The sequence below is a fragment of the Lepidochelys kempii genome, chromosome 6 (genome assembly GCF_965140265.1).
Source record: "Lepidochelys kempii isolate rLepKem1 chromosome 6, rLepKem1.hap2, whole genome shotgun sequence".
Classification (NCBI taxonomy): domain Eukaryota; kingdom Metazoa; phylum Chordata; order Testudines; family Cheloniidae; genus Lepidochelys; species Lepidochelys kempii.
This window is the reverse complement of record NC_133261.1, coordinates 26,766,091-26,784,429: the sequence shown is the minus strand read 5'-3', so window position 1 is coordinate 26,784,429 and position 18,339 is coordinate 26,766,091. Positions and strand designations below refer to the sequence as shown.

At 46.0% G+C, this 18,339-nt stretch overlaps 1 protein-coding gene across 4 annotated transcripts; it reads left to right on the top strand.

Annotated features, from left to right (window-relative positions):
- The first annotated feature begins 378 nt into the window (after positions 1–378).
- LOC140912588 (cytosolic 5'-nucleotidase 1A-like) lies at positions 379–18,035 on the top strand. Of its 4 annotated transcripts, XM_073347231.1 has the most exons (8): positions 379–555; positions 861–1,074; positions 6,233–6,291; positions 7,914–8,081; positions 9,978–10,107; positions 10,819–10,941; positions 12,462–12,640; positions 13,674–18,035. In XM_073347231.1, exons 3-8 carry the CDS (start codon positions 6,247–6,249, stop codon positions 13,974–13,976), a joined length of 948 nt encoding a protein of 315 aa, XP_073203332.1. In that variant the 5' UTR covers positions 379–555; positions 861–1,074; positions 6,233–6,246; the 3' UTR covers positions 13,977–18,035. The 4 variants fall into 4 exon arrangements, with proteins under 4 accessions (XP_073203332.1, XP_073203329.1, XP_073203331.1 ...); XM_073347228.1 differs by lacking the exon at positions 861–1,074; XM_073347230.1 differs by lacking the exon at positions 861–1,074 and having other exon boundaries at positions 379–568.
- The last annotated feature ends 304 nt before the right edge of the window (positions 18,036–18,339 follow it).

The following is an 18,339-nucleotide window of genomic DNA, read 5'->3' as shown; positions in this document are numbered from 1 at the left end:
GAATCTAAAAACAGAAGGAATTGCAGGAATGACCACACATATCACCGAAAAGTAACAGAGCAGCCCTGTTCTGATTCTGAGATTATCGCTGCCTTGTCATTAGTAGCCTGGCTGCGCCCAGCACCTCTCATTACTAGAGCGGTGTCCTGGGATCCACCCTAAAGACTGGTTTCAGAGTAGCAGCCGTGTTAGTCTGTATTCGCAAAAAGAAAAGGAGTACTTGTGGCACCTTAGAGACTAACCAATTTATTTGAGCAGGAGCTCAAAGACTAAAAACCACTCCCCACAACCTGGCAGCCTGCCATGCTGCGCAGCCTGGGAAATGAAGTCTAACCCTTCTTGTTTGCATTGCGGAGAGGAGGCCAGGCTGCAGAGATGACTACGAATCCCAGCATGCTGCGCGCGTTCTCTGAGCATGGGGGCTGCCACATTCCTTCCTGCTTCCTGCCAGGGGATGGGAAATAGAAAAGGGGAGGCAGTGTCTTTTTTTAAACATTTGAATGCTGCTACCACTGCTGCAACAAGCTGCACTGGAGAGTGGAGGGAGCACACACAGTGAGTTTGGCTTGTATGTGTCTATAGACAGCTCTTGTATGCTGTCCTGAGGGCAGTCTGGAAGAAAGATGATGTTTCCCAAATAAGAATGAATTAGTTTCCAAGCTGGTCTCTGTTTGTGTGTGTGTGTTTGCGTGTATGTGCAGGGGTGCTGGAACTACTGGCTTGAAGTAGTTTCCATCATATACAGGGCAGGGGTTTACAGCTTTGTTCAATGCCTTTCAATGCTATAAAAATTGTTCCAATGCCCCTGTGTGTGTAGTAGGACAGGAACATGGAAATTAAGCAAACTTGGTTTTATACAGGAGAACAATCAGACCAAGGATGGTAGGGGGAGCAGAGGCAAAGTCCAGCATCACTTCCAAGGACAAAGTAACATCACAGACACCAAGGGTATGGCTGCAGCACGGCCGCCGCAGTGGCAGGGCTGGGGTGCTGGAGTTGTGTCACTGTGATATAGACACTTCCAACATTGATGGAAAGGATTTCACATTGACCTAGCTGTGTCTACAATGAGGGGTAGGTCGACCTAACTGTGTCGTACAGGGCACAACATTTTTCACAGCCCTGGGTCAATCTAATTTTTTAAGTGTAGACTTAGCCTAAAGGGCCCTCTTGTTGCTTCAGTTCAGCTGCTGGAAGGGGAACGTGGATCTGTTTCTTCTGGTTCATTTCTCTTTCCTTTTCAGCTGATGTGGTTAGACGCAAGTTGCCTGCTTGGGTGAAGCTCTGTGGTGGGAAACCTCTCTTGCTGCTACATGTTTATATTCCTTCTACATTATAATGGAGGCTTGATTTAATTCCCCAGCAGATGCATGTGTGCGTACAGACAAATCCGGTCTAATGAGCATCTCCCTCCAGCATTCAGCAGCCTCCCTTGCTGTTGTAACATCAAAAATGGCAGTTCTTGCCTATGTGCCTTGTACCAATCCATGGTGTGCACATAAAACACTGGGTTTCAGTGGCTGTTTACAAGTGTCATAGAGAATAGGATTCACCCCCTTTGGCTTCAGCCCAGGTTTCTCCTCCAAGAGCTGTGAGAGCAGGAGCTGTTTGATATACCCCTATGTATCCCATCTATTAGAGGACAGTGGTACTCGTTACACACAGTTCACGGTTCACGATCAACATGTGAGCCAACCCAATGGGTTATGTGCACCCTCCAGCATCCACAGTACCTGAGAGAATGTACCATTCTGGTTAAGCTAGAGCAGTGGTTCTCAACGACGGGTACGTGTACCCGTGGGGGCCCGCAGAGGTCTTCCAGGGGGTACATCAGCTCATCTGGATATTTGCCTTGTTTTACAATAGGCTACATAAAAAGCACTAGCAAAGTCAGTGCAAACTAAAATTTCATAGACAGCGATTTGTTTATACTGCTCTGTATACTGTACACTGAAATGTAAGTACCATATTTATATTCCAGTTGACTTATTTTATAATTCTGTGGTAAAAATGAGAAAGTCAGCAATTTGTCAGTAGTAGTGTGCTGTGACACTTTTGTGTTTTTATGTCTGATTTTGTGAGTTTTTAACTTGGGAAACTTGGGAGTACACACATAGGCACGGGAGCTAGGGGTGCAGGGCATGCTGCAGCACCCCAAAGCTCCCAGCTGCCAGCCCCGCACCTGGGGTCCCAGCTGCTGCCTTGCACACCCAGGGTCTCAGCTGCCGGCCCCACACCCAGGGTCCCGGTTGCCACCCCGTGCATGAGGCTTTACTCACAACCTCAGCTCTCGGGGCTGGACAAGGGTAAGGAGGCTGGCTTTCAGCACCCCCACTATTAAAAATTTTGCACAATACAAATCAAACTCTTGAAAAGGGTACAGTAGTCTGCACAGGTTGAGAGTCACTGAGCTAGAGACTTTCTCCTTGACCACCATTGATTGTAGACCAAAATGTATCTCATACCTGGCAAGTTATTTTCTGTGACTCACCAGAGGGAGTTATAGAGGAATTTGCACAACTAGGGTGGAGCTCAAGCACTGAGAAGTTGTGGTTTATTCGCAAGCAGGCATATATAGCAACAACCCACAAACCACTTGGGTTGTACAGACCACGAAATTGAAATCCCAAAACTATGCCATGTTCTAAACCTCTGCAGTCCAGAGACACCATGTAACTAGCTGTGTATGCATGGGGACCATCCGAATTCACGAAACCACCACAATAGTCCCTTAAAATCTCCCTCTGCTTTGATACCTACAGAAACATACGAACGGCCAATTTAGACCCCATAATTTTCTGTGTGTAGTTGGGATTATGCTTTCCAATGTGCATCACTTTGCTTTTATCAACATTGAATTTCATCTGCCATTTTGTTGCCCAGTCACCTGGTTTTGTGAGATCTTTTTGTAGCTCTTCGCAGTCTTCCTGGGACTTAACTATCCTGAGTAGTTTTATATCCTCTGCAAATTTTGCCACCTCACTGTTTACCCCTTTTTCCAGAACATTTATGAATATGTTGAATAGGACTGGTCCCAGTACAGACCTCTGGGAGACACCGCTATTTACCTCTCTCCACTCTGAAAACTGACCATTTATTCCAACCCTTTGTTTCCTATCTTTTAACCAGTTATCAATCCATGAGAGTACCTTCCCTCTTATCCCATGACAGCTTACTTTGCTTAAGCAATTTGCAGATGATACAAAATTTGCAGATGATACAAAATTACTAAAGATAGTTAAGACCCAGGCAGACTGTGAAGAGCAACAAAGGGATCTCTCAAAACTGGATGACTGGGTAACAAAATGGCAGATGAAATTTAATGCTGATAAATACAAAGTAATACACATTGGAAAGCATAATCCCAACTATACATATAAAATGATGGGGTCTAAATTAGCCGTTACCACTCAAGAAAGAGATCTTGGAGTCATTGTGGATAGTTCTCTGAAAACATCCACTCAATGTGCAGAGGCAGTCAAAAATGCAAACAGAATGCTAGGAATAATTAAGAAAGGGATAGATAATAGGACAGAAAATATCATGTTGCCTCTATATAAATCCATGGTATGCCCACATCTTAAATACTTTGTGTAGATGTGGTCGCCCCATCTCAAAAAAGATATATTGGAAAAGGTTCAGAAAAGGGCAACAAAAATTATTAGGGGTATGGAACGGCTTCTGTATGAGGAGAGATTAATAAGACTGGGACTTTTCAGCTTGGAAAAGAGACGGCTAAGGGGAGATATGATTCAGCTCTGTAAAATCATGACTGGTGTAGAGAAAGTAGATAAGGAAGTGTTGTTTACTCCTTCTCATAACACAAGAACTAGGGATCACCAAATGAAATTAATAGGCAGCAGGTTTAAAACAAACAAAAGGAAGCATTTCTTCACACAACACACAGTCAACCTGTGGAACTCCTTGCCAGAGGATGTTGTGAAGGCTAAGACCATAACAGGGTTCAAAAAAGAACTAGATAAATTCATGGAGGATAGGTCCATCAATGGCTATTAGCCAGGATGGGCAGGAATGGTGTCCCTAGCCTCTGTTTGCCAGAAGCTGGGAATGAACGACCGGGGATGGATCACTTGATTATTACCTGTTCTGTTCATTCTCTCTGGGGCACCTGGCACTGGCCACTGTCAGAAGATGGGATACTGGGCTAGATGGACCCTTGGTCTGACCCAGTAGGGCCATTCTTATGTTAAGCACCTTTGGTGAGGGACCTTGTCAAAGGCTTTCTGAAAATCTAAGTACACAATATCCACTGGATCCCCCTTGTCCACATGCTTGTTGACCCCCCCTCAAAGAATTCTAGTAGATTGGTGAGGCATGATTTCCCTTTACAAAGACCATGTTGACTCTTCCCCAACAAATTATGTTCATCTATGTGTCTAACAATTTTGTTCTCTGCTATAGTTTCAACCAGTTTGCCCGGTACTGAAGTCAGGCTTACCGGCCTGTAATTGCTGGGGATCAGCTCTGGAGCCCTTTTTAAAAATTGGCATCATATTAGCTATCCTCCAGTCATTGGTGCCCTTGCCCTTGACTGGGCTTGTAGGTGCTACAGTAACACAAATAACAAATACTAACGGTAATAATAACAACCCTGTTTAATGAATTGGATGCAAACCGTTTTTTGGACAGCTCTATTCTGTTGCAGTACTCTCAGCTTTGGCAGGAGACCTATAAAATGAAACTCTTGCAGTGAAACATGTTTGCCCAGTGAAATCATAACAAGGTTATTGAATTTTTAGTAATGAAAGTGCTGAATATTTTATGGTTGATTACAGCAAACAGTGCATCATGGAAGATCAAGTCCAGGTAGGCAGCCTAGCCAATGGAGGAGAATGAGAGTATGAGGCACCCAAACTACAACTCCCATGAGGCACCACAATGGCATTTTAGAATAAAAATATTTTGGTTTTCAGTTAAAGTATTTTGGGTTTTGGCTGAATAGTGAATTTTTTTCAGTTTTCAGTTTATTTTTTGATGAAAAATTGAAATTATCTTCAGAAAGCTCATGCTTCTTCAAAAAAGTCTCCAGTCAAAAACCCAGTTTTGCATGAAAAAATAGTTTCATTGTAAAGTATTTGACCAGCCCTAGATAAGATCCATGGTTGAAAGACTGGCCCATTGAAGTCAATGGGAGTTTTACCAACTTACTTAGATCTGTGATTTCACTCCATGTTTTTACTGTCCGTGTTCTGCACTGGTTCAGTAAATGGGTGTGATCTAATATAGACTCACCTCAATGTCTGATATAGATTTGCTTGGTAAATTTAAAAAAAGACTTTCAATTTAGGAAAGTACAAGGTTAACAAGCTTAATTCATTTCCACATTTCCCAGCCTACTGCACCAGCACCTTTCCTCTTACTGAGAAAGAGGTAGAAAGATCCAGGGGACCAGAACCTTTGGTTCAATTTTTGTCCTGATTTATACCAGTGGAGATTGCAAGGGCTATTAATCAAAGCAGAATTTGTCTCTTAGCTGTTCAATGAATTTAACCCAATCTAGTCTCTTATATAGTAGCCAACATGCCCCTGTGAATTAAGGAAGTATTATCCCCATTTTACAGATGGCAACAGAGGCAGAAGGAGATTTAAGGGACTTCCTCAGCGTCACAACTGGAGTTTGTGGTAGAGCCAGGAACTGAACTCAGATCTCCTCCATCTAGCGCCTCCATCCCAGTCTATCTCAGAATATAAAGGCTTAGCCCTAAAAACACTATGCACAGAGGCCTGAAATGCAAAGGGTCCATTTTTTATTTTCATCACAACTTCTGTTGTCTTGACTATTTTTAGTGACTAGTTCTATTCTAGTGCTAATTACTGGATTTCTGAAGCTAACCAACCCTTAAAAAGTATCAGATCTGGCATTGGCTGAATAGGAGCCAATGTGGATCAATTTGGTAATGATCAGATTAGACGGAAATTGTTAGATCAGACATTTATTCTTTTGTAGGCGACCCATGCCTGCCGATAGTGGGGGAGGGTGGAGTGAGGGCAGTGGCTTCTGCAGTGTTACTGAGCATGCTCAGTGCGTGTGAGCATGCTCAGTACAAGGCAAGCAGCAAATCTGGGGGGTGACCCTGCCCCTCCCCCCACCACATCCTCTACTGCCATGCCACTTGTTGATTAAAATTTGAAAAGAGCAAAACATCTCCTGAGTCTGAATTTGATCTAACATTGTTGTCAAAGTTTAATAATGTATTTTCTGTTGTTTGAGGTTGAAGATAGAAGATGGCAGAGGTTGAAAGCACAGTTATAAACACCAATGTGAAACAGGTAAGAAGTTATTTGTTACACCACTTTATATTTCATCGTTCAAGCACTCATCGTCAGTGTGATATTCCAAAACCCACCAACAAAGAGAAGCAAGATCTAGAGACCTGAGCACAGGAATGGGAGTTAGGAACTCCTGAAATCTAATTTTGATTCCAAAGTTGGAGCTAAAATGTTCATGCCGGGAGAACTAAAGAATCCCTATCTTCAGGCACCTAAATAAAAGCAGCTTGGTTTTCAGAACTACTGAGCACCTGAAGCTCCCAATGAAGTTATAAGAGCCCACGAAAGCTTATGCCCAAATACATTTGTTAGTCTCTAAGGTGCCACAAGGGCTCCTTGTTGTTTTTGGTCGTATAAAGAAAGGGTGAGACTGATTTGTTTGGAAAAGCCTGCCTTTGCAGTGGCTGAAATGAAAACTCACAAGTGGTAGCATCCATGAAGGACATGATTGACTTTTTATTCTTCTTGCAAGAGTGGAGACAAACTGAGGTGAAACATGCCTGTGAAGGGAGGTGGGGCTGGTGATGTGCAGTGAAGCTAGTCTGTGTTGGCACAAAACTGTGGATGGTGTTGGTAAAGCATGTGTCCCCTCTTTACAGCTCTGCACAAGTAGTGGAATGAGGCTGTACTGTGTCCAGATCAGCCAAAATTATGGAGCAGGTGCCCAACACTGTCACAGACAGACAACAAAAAGAAAAGGAGTACTTGTGGCACCTTAGAGACTAACCAATGGAAAAGTCCTCCTTTTCTTTTTGCGAATACAGGCTAACACGGCTGTTACTCTGAAACCAGACAGACAACAGTATGCATCATGCATGCTGCCAAGTTGGGAGTGACGTGACCTCCAACCTTTGCCTGCCCTACCTTTTGTGATCTGAGGGGTTGAGAGTGAACACCATAGACCCAGGGTGCATCTCTTTCGCCCTAGGTCCCTCTCTTCCCTGGATTGCGCAGGGCCAACAGCAATCAAGGGTGTGTCATGCTATCCAGTGCGCACAGCTGCCACGGTGGGGTTTGAATCTCAGGCATCATGCCTTAATTCATCCTAGTCAACAAATACATGTAACAAGTGAGCTGTTGGTAGAATAGGTGTCCTATCCCACATCTATTCCTGCCTGGTCTGACCCCAGCGTACAGCTCCGTTCATCCAATAACTTCCACCTGAAACAAACGTCCCAGCTGCTGTAATGTGCAAGATGTATACACGCCATCTAGGTTCTGAATGGGGGACTCCACTAACTGGGGAAGTGCGCTATCCGTGTCCACCCACCAGCTTGCAGACAACACCCACAGGTGAGAGAAGGTGTGCAGCAACACTGTGACGCTGGTGGTGCTCTATAGATCAGCTGGACGGAAACGGTCAATCACTGTGCCTGCTCAAGTCTTGGCACTGAACAGCCCCACGTCCGCAGGGATTGGCTGCCTGTGGTGGGGGGTTGGGGCAATTGCAAGGCTACCCCAGGTAGTTAGGACCCCAGGAAGTGTGTGGGAGAAGGGAGATGATGTCAGAGCCTGCAGCTCCCACTGCTCCTTTGCAGCATCCTCTCCCCATTGATCATTGCCATCTCTTTCTTTTAAATCCACCCCTCTCTTCTTTTGGGATCTCCCACTGCCCACCGCAGAAAGACCCAAATGAGGCGCTGGTCATCGCCGTGACAACCAGGGCCATCTTCAACCTGGAGGAGGAGCATCAGCTGTTCCTGACAAAGGGCAAGGAAGAGTATGTGAAGTATCAGCAAGTCAATGAGGATAAGCCCTTGGAGCAAGGTACAGCCTTCGCTTTCATTCAGGTGAGATGCCAGCAATGGCGCCCACTTCCTTCAAGCCTTGTGCTCTTTGGCTGGGGCATCTCTCTCTGACATAGGCAAAGAGTTGTGCCTCACTCATGGTGAGGTATGCTTTCATCCAGGTGAGATGCTTTGGCCCAGATTCTACATTAAAACAACACCTAAATACCTTTGAGGGTCTGGGCCTTTGCCCGTAGCCAGGTGAGACCTTGACTTTTGTGAGGTCAAGATGCTTCCAGCCTTATCTCTTATCTGTATAAGGTGTGGTCTTTGCTGCAGTCAAGGTGAGGTGCTTCCTCAGACATGCATCGGAGTGTGACTCTTGGCCCTTATTTGGAACAATGAAATATACACGTGAGTTGTGTGTTGTTCTGTTTTGTGGAGGGATACATTGCGGACACATAAACCATCAGGGCACCATTCCAAAACTGATGGTGGTCAACTTGGATGGCACCACATCACTATGGTATTTTTAAAAATCATTTAGTGTTTAAAGCATAAATACCAGCCTTCCTGCCATACCCAGGATGGCAGACAGACTGTGAGGAATCAAGGAAAACTATGACACTAGTTTCCTCATCACAACCATCCTAGTGACCTTACCGTAGAAGGTTAGAGACAGAGCAAAATCAGCACCATGAAGTGACTTCTTGAGCAAGGACGTAACAGCAGCAATTTGAAGGGAAGATGACACCAGCAGAGGTTGGTGACATCTGAAAGTGGGTAGGCAAATTGAATTATATATACTTAGTGCATATATAATGGACTATGTATAATTAGACAAAATAGGCTAAATTCAGGCCAGGCATATGTCAATGGAAAAGGATGTGGCCCTGAATAAGGAATCTGGGGAGCTGTCATTCCCATGGCTAAGGGGAGCTGTAGGCCACGCAGCAATACATGCTGGGAAAGGGACAAGAAGGAGGTCCCTTTTTCATCAGTGTGTGATACACTGGAGAGAGAATAAGACTTGCTGTTCGTCTCCCTGCTAGGAGAAAGAGCGACACTTGGAGAAGGGCAAGAGCTCCAGGTCTCTCTGGTCAAAGGGCCTGGGAAGAGGCCCAAGAGAAGACAGCCAGAGGGTGGGGTGAATCACTCCAACAAGGGGGTGCCTGTTGCAGAGTGAAGGAAGTGGCATGAAAGGGGAAGTGAAGCGGGGCCAGAGTTGGTGGTTGGACCTGACACCGGCTTCTCTGTCGAGGGCCTGAAGGTTGGAGCTTGAAGAAGAGAGAGGGCACGAACTCCGCTGACTCAGAGGGAGCAGCAGAGCAGGGGGCGTTGCAGTTGTCCCCGAGGGAGGAGAGGAAACTCACAGAGCCTCACGGGAGGGCTGTGATCCAAGAAATGAGACTGTGGGCAATGTTGGACTCTCATTTACACAGTGGAGTGGAGTGCTTTGGGTTAGCCAGAGGCTTAAAGTACAAAAACCAAATTACTGAGAGGGTAACTATGGCAACCAATAGGTCAGGGCTAAATTTGGCCTCTTCTGGTTTAAGCCCAGGGCTGTTGGCAGTGGAAAGGCTGCAATCTTCTCTCTGCAACCAGGCGCCCTGCATGGAGTGGACACGGCTAGAACAATCACTAATGTTAGCCGATCCACCACAGGACTTCTGTAATGCCCTAGGGCAAGTTAAAGCCATCCCCTCCGCAACAGAATTCCTGAGGGGAAAGTGCATGGCAATGCTTTTGTCTGCCCTTCCTTGAGTGATTTCCCCATTGGTTGCAGAGGGCCACTGTCATCTACATTTCCCTACACCAACAAGAGCGATTCTGTCTCCTGGATGCAGGGGAGGAGTGCTGGAAATTGTGTGGCAGCAGATTGTGGGTACGTTTGTAAGTATACAGCTCGGAGAACAGCCCTTTATAAAACAGTGTCGTGTCTCCGGCTGCTTCATCCAGGCCACGCAGTTTGTGAATGAGAAACTCCTGGAGAGAAACCCAGAGGAAAAGGGCCTCTTTGATGTCATCATCCTCTCCAACAACAGCCCAGAGAGTGGCATGCGCATCATCAACAGTGCTAAGCAACATGGTAAGGAGATCCCACCTCTCATTTGAAGTCAGCCCACATTCGGTGAATGGGGGAAAACTGTCATCTGGTCCTCCAGAGACTGCTGTGAAATAGATGAGGAGGTGGGTCCAGGGGGGATACACGCCCATCTGGGGACAGGTGGTATCGAAAGGGAAGGACACAGGCTATGTGTGGGATGGTAGCACAAAAAGGGGATGAAGTGAAGGTGATGTTGTGGGAAATGGCTGGCATCCTGAGAAGGATGTTGCATGAACGTGGGAGATAGGGAGTGAAGATTTAACATTGTGAGGGACCTTGTGCTGAGGTGGGGAGGAAAGATAATGGTGGCTATGCTGAGGGTCACTGCATGAGTGGAAGGCAGCAGGAAAGGGGTATTGCCCTGATATCTGGAGCAGCTGTTGTCCTGACAGGGTCAGGATATCAGTTGCACAAAGGGACCCTGCTTTAGGGTGTGTCGGCCATGGCAGGAGATGTAGGGAGCGCTGTGTCAGTGTGGGCTGGAGCACAAGGCAGGCTGGAAATAGAAATTAGAGATCGTTTTTTGTGGATGATCTTGGGCAAATCATTTCCCTGCTCGGTGCCTCAGCTTTCCCACCAAGTGGGGATAATGATACGGACCTCGTTTGTAAAACACATTGAGATCCACGGATGAGAAGCACTGTGTAAGAGCTAGGTATTCTTTTGATTTCATTTACTTTTTCTGATGTTAAGGTTTGGAGATTTCCAAGTTTTGCTTTGTCAGCGATGAAGATTCCACCCAGTACTTGAAATCCCATAATGTCAAGCTCTTCCTCTCGGCCGACAGGACGGACGTGTGCAATGCACTCCAGCGAGGTGTGCTTTCTCCTTCTCTCTCACCCAGCCTAGGATTTCATTCTTACACCTGGGCCCTACACCGCCTCCCCCCCCAGCACCCCCAAGATGAAGTTACTTCAAGACTTGCTTTTTCAGAGGGGTTTATTATTCAATTCAGAGAAGTGGTTCTGGTCTCGATCTTGACACATTAGGTCTCAGCCTGGAAACAATTCAGAACCTAACAGTTCAGCAGGGTCTAGAAGTCACACATAACCATCTTGTAACTGTTTGGTGGTGCATGTCAGATGAACTAGCAGGTCTCCAGTGCAACTGGGCAAGTAACTCATAATTCATCTGTTGCTGAAGAGTTTAGTCTCTTTCTGTTTACCAGATACCCACAAACAGACCATGCGTTTTCTCAGATGTATTCATTATTCTAAACTATACATCAAATAGTGCGTGTGAATAATTGTTGCTCATGAATTCGGTCATAAGTTGGTTGTTACGAGCATCCAGTATTGTAGATTCAAGCTGTTCCTGCTCCCCGGTTGAATGAGTCACTGTTACAATCAGGTTTGCAGAGCGCACTGATTATAAATTGGAAATTTGCTTTCTGTGATTCACTTAAAATTAAGCATATGCTGAAGTGCTTTCCTGAATGGGGATGGACATAAGCATGCACTTACCCTCAATCAGGGTGTAGGAGTCTTTCCAATGACTTTCAGGGGGATCATGCCCAGAGTCTCTTTTCATGAACAATGCTGGTGTGACTGGGATCTCGCCCAGCTGTCGAGGTTCCTTCTTTCAGGCAAACAACACAATCCACAAGCAACTTACATCTGAACGACAAATCTTTTCTCTGCGGTGAAGTAAAACCCTAAAGCTGCCTGATTGAGTAACATTCCTTGTTTAAAACCCATTTCCTGGCTATAATACCAGTATGTGAGAGTGGGCAGAGAACCCCTTTTCTCCAGTGCAGGAAGAGGGCCAGCATTAGGCCAGGTGCATAAAAGAATATAGTGGAGGTGCCAGCCAGTTTCACCAGCTGCACCAAGGGAGCATATCTGGGTTTGGCAGGGTAGGATAAGCACAGGCAGGAGAGTGCTGGGTGTATTTGATGCATAGGGGCAGCAAGCCATGCTCCCCACAGCACCTACGGAGGTGTCTCCAGACAGTGACATCTGTCCATTGCCTCTCTCTCCCACCCCCACAATGGCTCTGCCTCTGCAGATGTCTAGTTGAGCCCTATTTAGAGATCTATCGTCTGTTTTCACTTGGGGGACCAGAAGCTGCAAGGGCCTGATCCCAAGCCCATTGAAGTCAGGGGCAGTCTTTCCCTGGATGTCAGTGGGCATTGGGTGAGGTTATAACAATTTCCTGGAAGAAGCTGTGCCTATGCTGACTGCTCCCCAGCCTGCCCTCCCTTGCATGCAAGCACAAGGGTGAACAGCATCACCAGGCAGCCAGGACTCGTACTCTGGGGCCCTCACCAGAACGTGGACACAGTCTCTCTGGTTCCCATCCTCAGCTGGGCAGTGACGCGTCTTTCTGTCCCACAGGAGTGTCGGCGGCTCTCATCTTCCAGCAGGAGGTGCAGGCCCCCTGCACCCAACTGCGAGTGGTGTTTGACGGGGATGCCGTGCTCTTCTCGGATGAGACAGACCGGGTTTTTCGAGAGAAGGGGCTGTCGGGGGCTCTGAAGTATGAGAGGGCAATGGAAGCCGTGCCCATGGGAGAGGTATGTTCGCTTGCCCTGCCTTAATGGGCTTCCCAGTCCCTACACTTGCTTCCAACCTGCTCAGTCTGGTTGTGTTACACTCACCCACAGTGACCAGTGAGTGAGCCCTCCTTCTAGGGTTTCACCAGTAACCCCTTGCAGCAGAATATGCACAAACATTCATGGGTGGCCTCTGGCCTATACATTGACTGCTTTGGCCTGATCCAACACCCCGCTGAAGGCATTGGAGAGTCCCCCATTGGTTTCAGTGAATGCTGTAACAGACCATAGGTCTCTTCTCCTGTAGATGAGGTTTGTGACGCGGGCACTGCACTGAAATCAGATGGGACGCCTGTGAATATTTGCTCTATTTCTAACCCTCTTCCCAGTCTGCAAACCTTTATTAGCAAATTCACTGTCATTTGTCACAATCAACTGGTCCAACTTTTGTGGTGCTGCTTGTTGGAACATGTCCATCTGCTCACTTGGGACTGAAATAAGGCCACAACATTCACTTCCATTTCTGCCCTACTTGGGGTTTACATCAAGTCTTCAAAAGTGAAGGGCTAGAGCACTAACCCACTGTGCTACTACACAGTTCACCCTATGGCACAGTTCACAGACCACTGGTGCTCTGCCGACCACTTGCCGGAGGAGAGCTGACTGGTGGCACAGTGCTGGCCCCCTCTTGTTTCTAGCTGCTAAGTTGCATTAAAAGACAGGTTCATGCTATTCGGCTTTGACAGGTTTATGATATTCAAAGCATAAACTGATTTCCTAAAGTCACGTTTCCATGTAAGCAATTGCTGTCATTGCTACAGGGATGTTTTATGATTGATGAGTGGGGAAGTGTCCATGAGACCATCCCTCTAGTAAATTGTGGTCCAGGCACTGGAAAAGTTCAAGATCTGCAGCTGTAAGGAATCTACATTCCTAGCCTCTGTGAGAAATCGCTCAATCTTCCTTGACCTCTCTTTTCTGGCTACTTTTGTGCAAAGGTGAAATTAACCCCTCCTCATGTACTCCCAACCTCTAATCCCTGTGTGGTTTCCAGGGTCCATTGAAGGCATTTGCCATGCATCTTGGGAAGATGCGCAAGAAGTTCAGCCAGGAGAATTCCCCTATTCGCACCTACTTGGTGACTGCCCGCAGTGGCCGTGATATGGGCATCCGTGCTATCAAGACCCTCCGGGAATGGGGGCTGGCGATTGATGAAGCCTTCTTCATGGACGGGGCTCCCAAGGGCCCTCTCCTCTCCCAGATCCAACCCCACATCTTCTTTGATGATGGCCTTCATAACATCCAGGGGGCTCAGGATATTGGCATACCCTCTGCCTTGGTCCCCTGTAACTGCTGATGGGCAGGGATGAAGGGGCAAAGGTCATCCAAGGATCAGGCCTCCCAAAATGCAATGGGAGAACACCAGGACAAAGCTTCTGCCAGAAGGGATAAGGGAGGATTTCTATACCTGTGCTAAGCAAGCTTGGGGCAGAGGGAGAGAAGATGCTGTGTGTTGATGTGGTGCTGGATCTGTTGCTCTTGGGTCCCTCTCTTAGTTCCAAAGACAGGGTCCATCTGACCTTGGGGATGTGGCAACAGAAGTCAAAAATCCACAGGAAGGAAGGACTCTCGAAATGTAACCCTTACGCGCATCTCTTGATCTGCCTTAGCCATCTCTTCAGTGACTGCAACCCTTCCAGCCACTAGGGCTGATGTGCTCCACTACTCGTGTCATACGAGTGATGAGACCATGTGAGCTGAAGATAGCATGTCACTGTCGTAAGAGGCAGGCAGTGTAAGCTCAGGCTGCACTCAGGCATGGGAGTTGGTCTTTGGGGCTTTGGGCCAGTACTGCTATTCAAATGCCAAGATGCCCTCTAAACGCTGCATTTGTTGGGGATTGTGCTTTTTCAAAGGAAACTGTTTTTTTTTTAGTGTGTATGTTTTATATATATGGGGCCAAATCCTGAGGGGTGCTGAGCAACTAGTGAGCACTTGCATCTTCCGCTGACTTCAGCAGGAGTTCCAGATGCTCAGCACCGCCCAGGATTTGAGTGCTAGGGACCAGGAAATCTGTCTTCTCACAGTTTCTAGTTTGTAGGTATGCCTTACATTGGGCCTGATTCTGATCTCCCATTTGGTGTAAATCAAGAGTAACTCCACAGAAATCAGTGGAATTATACCAGGGTAAGTGAAATCAGAATCCGGTCCATAATATCTAGTAGTTAATTTAATGTCAACCTCTCTCTCTTCCACATCTCTTTTCTGCTCAGTTCTCTCTTTTCCTGCCAGCCACGCAGCCTCTCTGCTGCTCTCCCCTCTAAATGGCACAGAAAGATCAAGTCACTGTCAATTTATAATGCACAACACTGCAAAGCTGCTTTTCTCACAGTATCTCAAGTATGTTTGTGCTGAGAATAGGGTAAGAATGGCAGGCCCCACAGTATATCTGGTCATTCACACTTAGGATCCAAGACAAATCATTCCAATGTTATTTTCCAGTAATAATTTTTTTAAAGAACTAAGTCTGGGTTGGTTATATCTGCACACAAATATGGTGCAAAGCCCTCGTATAGACATAATATACATAGGATACTAGGGTTATATCCTCTGTGTGTGTATGTTTATTTACATAGATATAGATTCTCAGTTGGTGTAAATCTGTGGTAGCTCCTTTGACTCAAGGAGTTATGCCAACTTATCTGAGTATCTGGCCCTACATGTATGATGCTGCAGTAATGACCTAGCACTCCAGTTCCTGTGCGCTCTTGCCAGCAACAGCGCTTCGATTGTAGTGCTTGAATCTCAGCAAACTATTCAAAAGGGGTAGGAAGATTCAAAAATAACAGCAGAGTATTGGGGTAGGAGAGGGCTTAGCCGAGTGCCTTAGTCTAAGCACTCTGCGTTACACATTCCTTGTTTCTTCTCGAATAAACAGCCATTAGCTTTTGTTCTTGCTGGCTGTAACAGGGGCTGCTGATTACACTGCGGCATTGTTCTTGCTGGCGCTGGAGCATCTGAAGCCTGTCCTGAGTGGTTTGGGATATGTTGGATTGTTTACTGGGCAGGAAGCAGTAGGACGGAGCCTAATTTATATTTGCTAACCTGCAATTTCTTTCCAAGGGCTGGTTTCAGAGTAGCAGCTGTGTTAGTCTGTATTCTCAAAAAGAAAAGGAGTACTAGTGGGCTCAAATAAATTGGTTAGTCTCTAAGGTGCCACTAGTACTCCTTTTCTTTTTTCCAAGGGCTGAATTTCATCCATTTGTCTATGCACACATTCACCACCAGAGGCCACCATGCTGCTCCTTACTGAAAAAGGCATGCTGGCCAATTGATCCCATTGCTGCTGTAGCATGTGGCCAGGTCACAAAATCAGGGCAAACAGAACTTAGATTTTTGCTTCAAAGGGGCTCTTACAAGCAGTGGGTAAAAAACAATGTTTAATTGACAAAATACGAGAAAAATATCATACTGCCTCTATATAAAAATCCACAGTACGCCGACATATTGAATAGTGCATGCAGATTTGGTCACCCCATCTCAAAAAAGATCCATTGGATTTGGAAACGGTACAGAAAAGGGCAACAGAAATAATTAAGGGTATGAACACCTTCTGTGTGAAGAGAGATTGAAAAGACTTGGGATTTTTCAGCTTGGAAAAGAGATGACTAAAGGGGCATGTGATCGAGGTCTATAAAATCATGACTGGTGTGGAAAAATTGAGTAAGGAAGTGTTATTTACTCCTTCACATAACACAAGAACTAGGGGTCACCCAATGAAATTAATAGGCAGCAGGTTTAAAACCAAAAAAAAAAGTATTTCTTCACAGTCAACCTGTGGAACTCTTTTTCCAGGGGATGTCGTGAAGGCCAAAACTATAGCAGGGTTCCAGTAAGAACTATACGTTCATGGAGGATAGGTCCAGCAATGGCAATTAGCCAGGGTGGGCAGGGATCCAACACCCTGTTCTGCATGTCCTTCGCCTCTGTTTGCCAGAAGCTGGGAGTGGGCAACAGGGCAACTTGATTGCCTGTTCTGTTCATTCCCTCTGAAGCACCTGGCATTGGCCTCTGTCGGAAGACAGGATACTGGGCTAGCTGGACCTTTGGTCTGACCCAGCGTAGCCATTCTCATGTTCTTATATAGAACCCAGATGTATCTGCTCCCCACTGTAACCCACTAGACCCCGCTCTCCTCCAAGAGCTGGGATAGAACCCAGGAGTCCTGATGGGGTCTCTCATCACAGAGTTAGTAATAAAGTCAGAATATACATTAAATTTTAAACCTAACCAGTGTCCCTTAAGTGACTTACCACAAGATGTCAGAACACGTTGTTGTTAGAGCTGAGTGGGTCTAATATTTATCTAATTTTCTTTCTTTTATATAGGAATTCGGTACAGAGCTCCTGTCAGCTAATTGCTGTTATCTGCCCAAAAAATAGAGTTTTCAAGTGCCTAAGTATCCCCAGGATTCACGGTTTAAGGTGGCTCCCCCTTACCAAAATCTGCAGTGGTGCCCCTGGCTGGCCCACTGAAGTCAATGGCAAAACCCTCATCGACTTCAGTAGAGCCAGGATTTCACCTTGAGCTCTCCCCTTTTGAACCAGTAGGGGCTCAGAAGCAGGACTGCTATACACAGGAGTGAGTGTTGCTCGAAAGCAACCTTCCCTCCCCAGTGGTTGATGGAAGGAGTGACATTGACTGACACATAATCACTCCCCTGGCTAGAAAGATGCTGGCTGCACTGTGAGAAACTGAAGGTGAGAATGTTAAAGTAGGGAAATGTATGTGAGGTGGTAGTGAGGAAGAATTCCCAACCTCTAGTGGAAATACTGTGGACCACTGCATACTGAGGAAGGGGGAGTTGCTACTATCTCTTTTGTAGATAGATGGTGTCATAAATATAAAGGGAAGGGTAACCACCTTTCTGTATACAGTGCTATAAAATCCCTCCTGGCCAGAGGCAAAGTCCTTTTAGCTGTAAAGGGTTAAGAAGCTCAGGTAACCTAGCTGGCACCTGACACAAAATGACTAATGAGGGGACAAGATACTTTAAAATCTGGAGGGGGGAAAAAGGTTTTGTCTGTCTGTGTGATACCTTTGCCGGGAACAGATCAAGGATGCAAGCCCTCCAACTCCTGTAAAGTTAGTAAGTAATCAAGCTAGAAAATGCGTTAGGTTTTCTTTGTTTTGGCTTGTGAAATTTGCTGTGCTGGAGGAAATGTGTATTCCTGGTTTTGTGTCTTTTTGTAACTTAAGGTTTTGCCTAGAGGGATTATCTATGTTTTGAATCTGACTGCCTGTAAGATTATCTTCCATTCTGATCTTACAGAGCTGTTCTCTTATCTTTTTTTGTTCTTCTAATAAAGTTCTGTTTTTTAAGAATCTGACTGAGTTTTTTGGGTGTTAAAAATCCAAGGCTGATCTGTGCTCATCTTGTTTATTCTCAAGCCTCCTCAGGAAAGGGGTTGTAAGGGCTTGGGGGGATATTTTGGGAAAATAGGAACTCCAAGTTGTCCTTTCCCTGTTCTTTGTCTAAATCACTTGGTGGTGGCAGCATGCTGTTCAAAGTCAAGGCGAAGTTTGTGCCTTGGGAAAGTTTTTAGCCTAAGCTGGTAAAAATAAGCTTAGGGAGTCTTTTAGGCGGGTCCCCACATCTGTACCCTAGAGTTCAGAGTGGGGAAGGAACCCTGACAGATGACTAAAGCAATAGTCTTCTT

Bases quoted from the DNA above. Each gene is read 5' to 3' on its own strand.
- LOC140912588 (XM_073347228.1), top strand. From the start codon at position 6,247: ATGGCAGAGGTTGAAAGCACAGTTATAAACACCAATGTGAAACAG. The intron at 6,292-7,913 runs GTAAGAAGTTAT...TGCCCACCGCAG, and splicing joins TAAACACCAATGTGAAACAG to AAAGACCCAAATGAGGCGCT. The intron at 8,082-9,977 runs GTGAGATGCCAG...TGCTTCATCCAG, and splicing joins CAGCCTTCGCTTTCATTCAG to GCCACGCAGTTTGTGAATGA.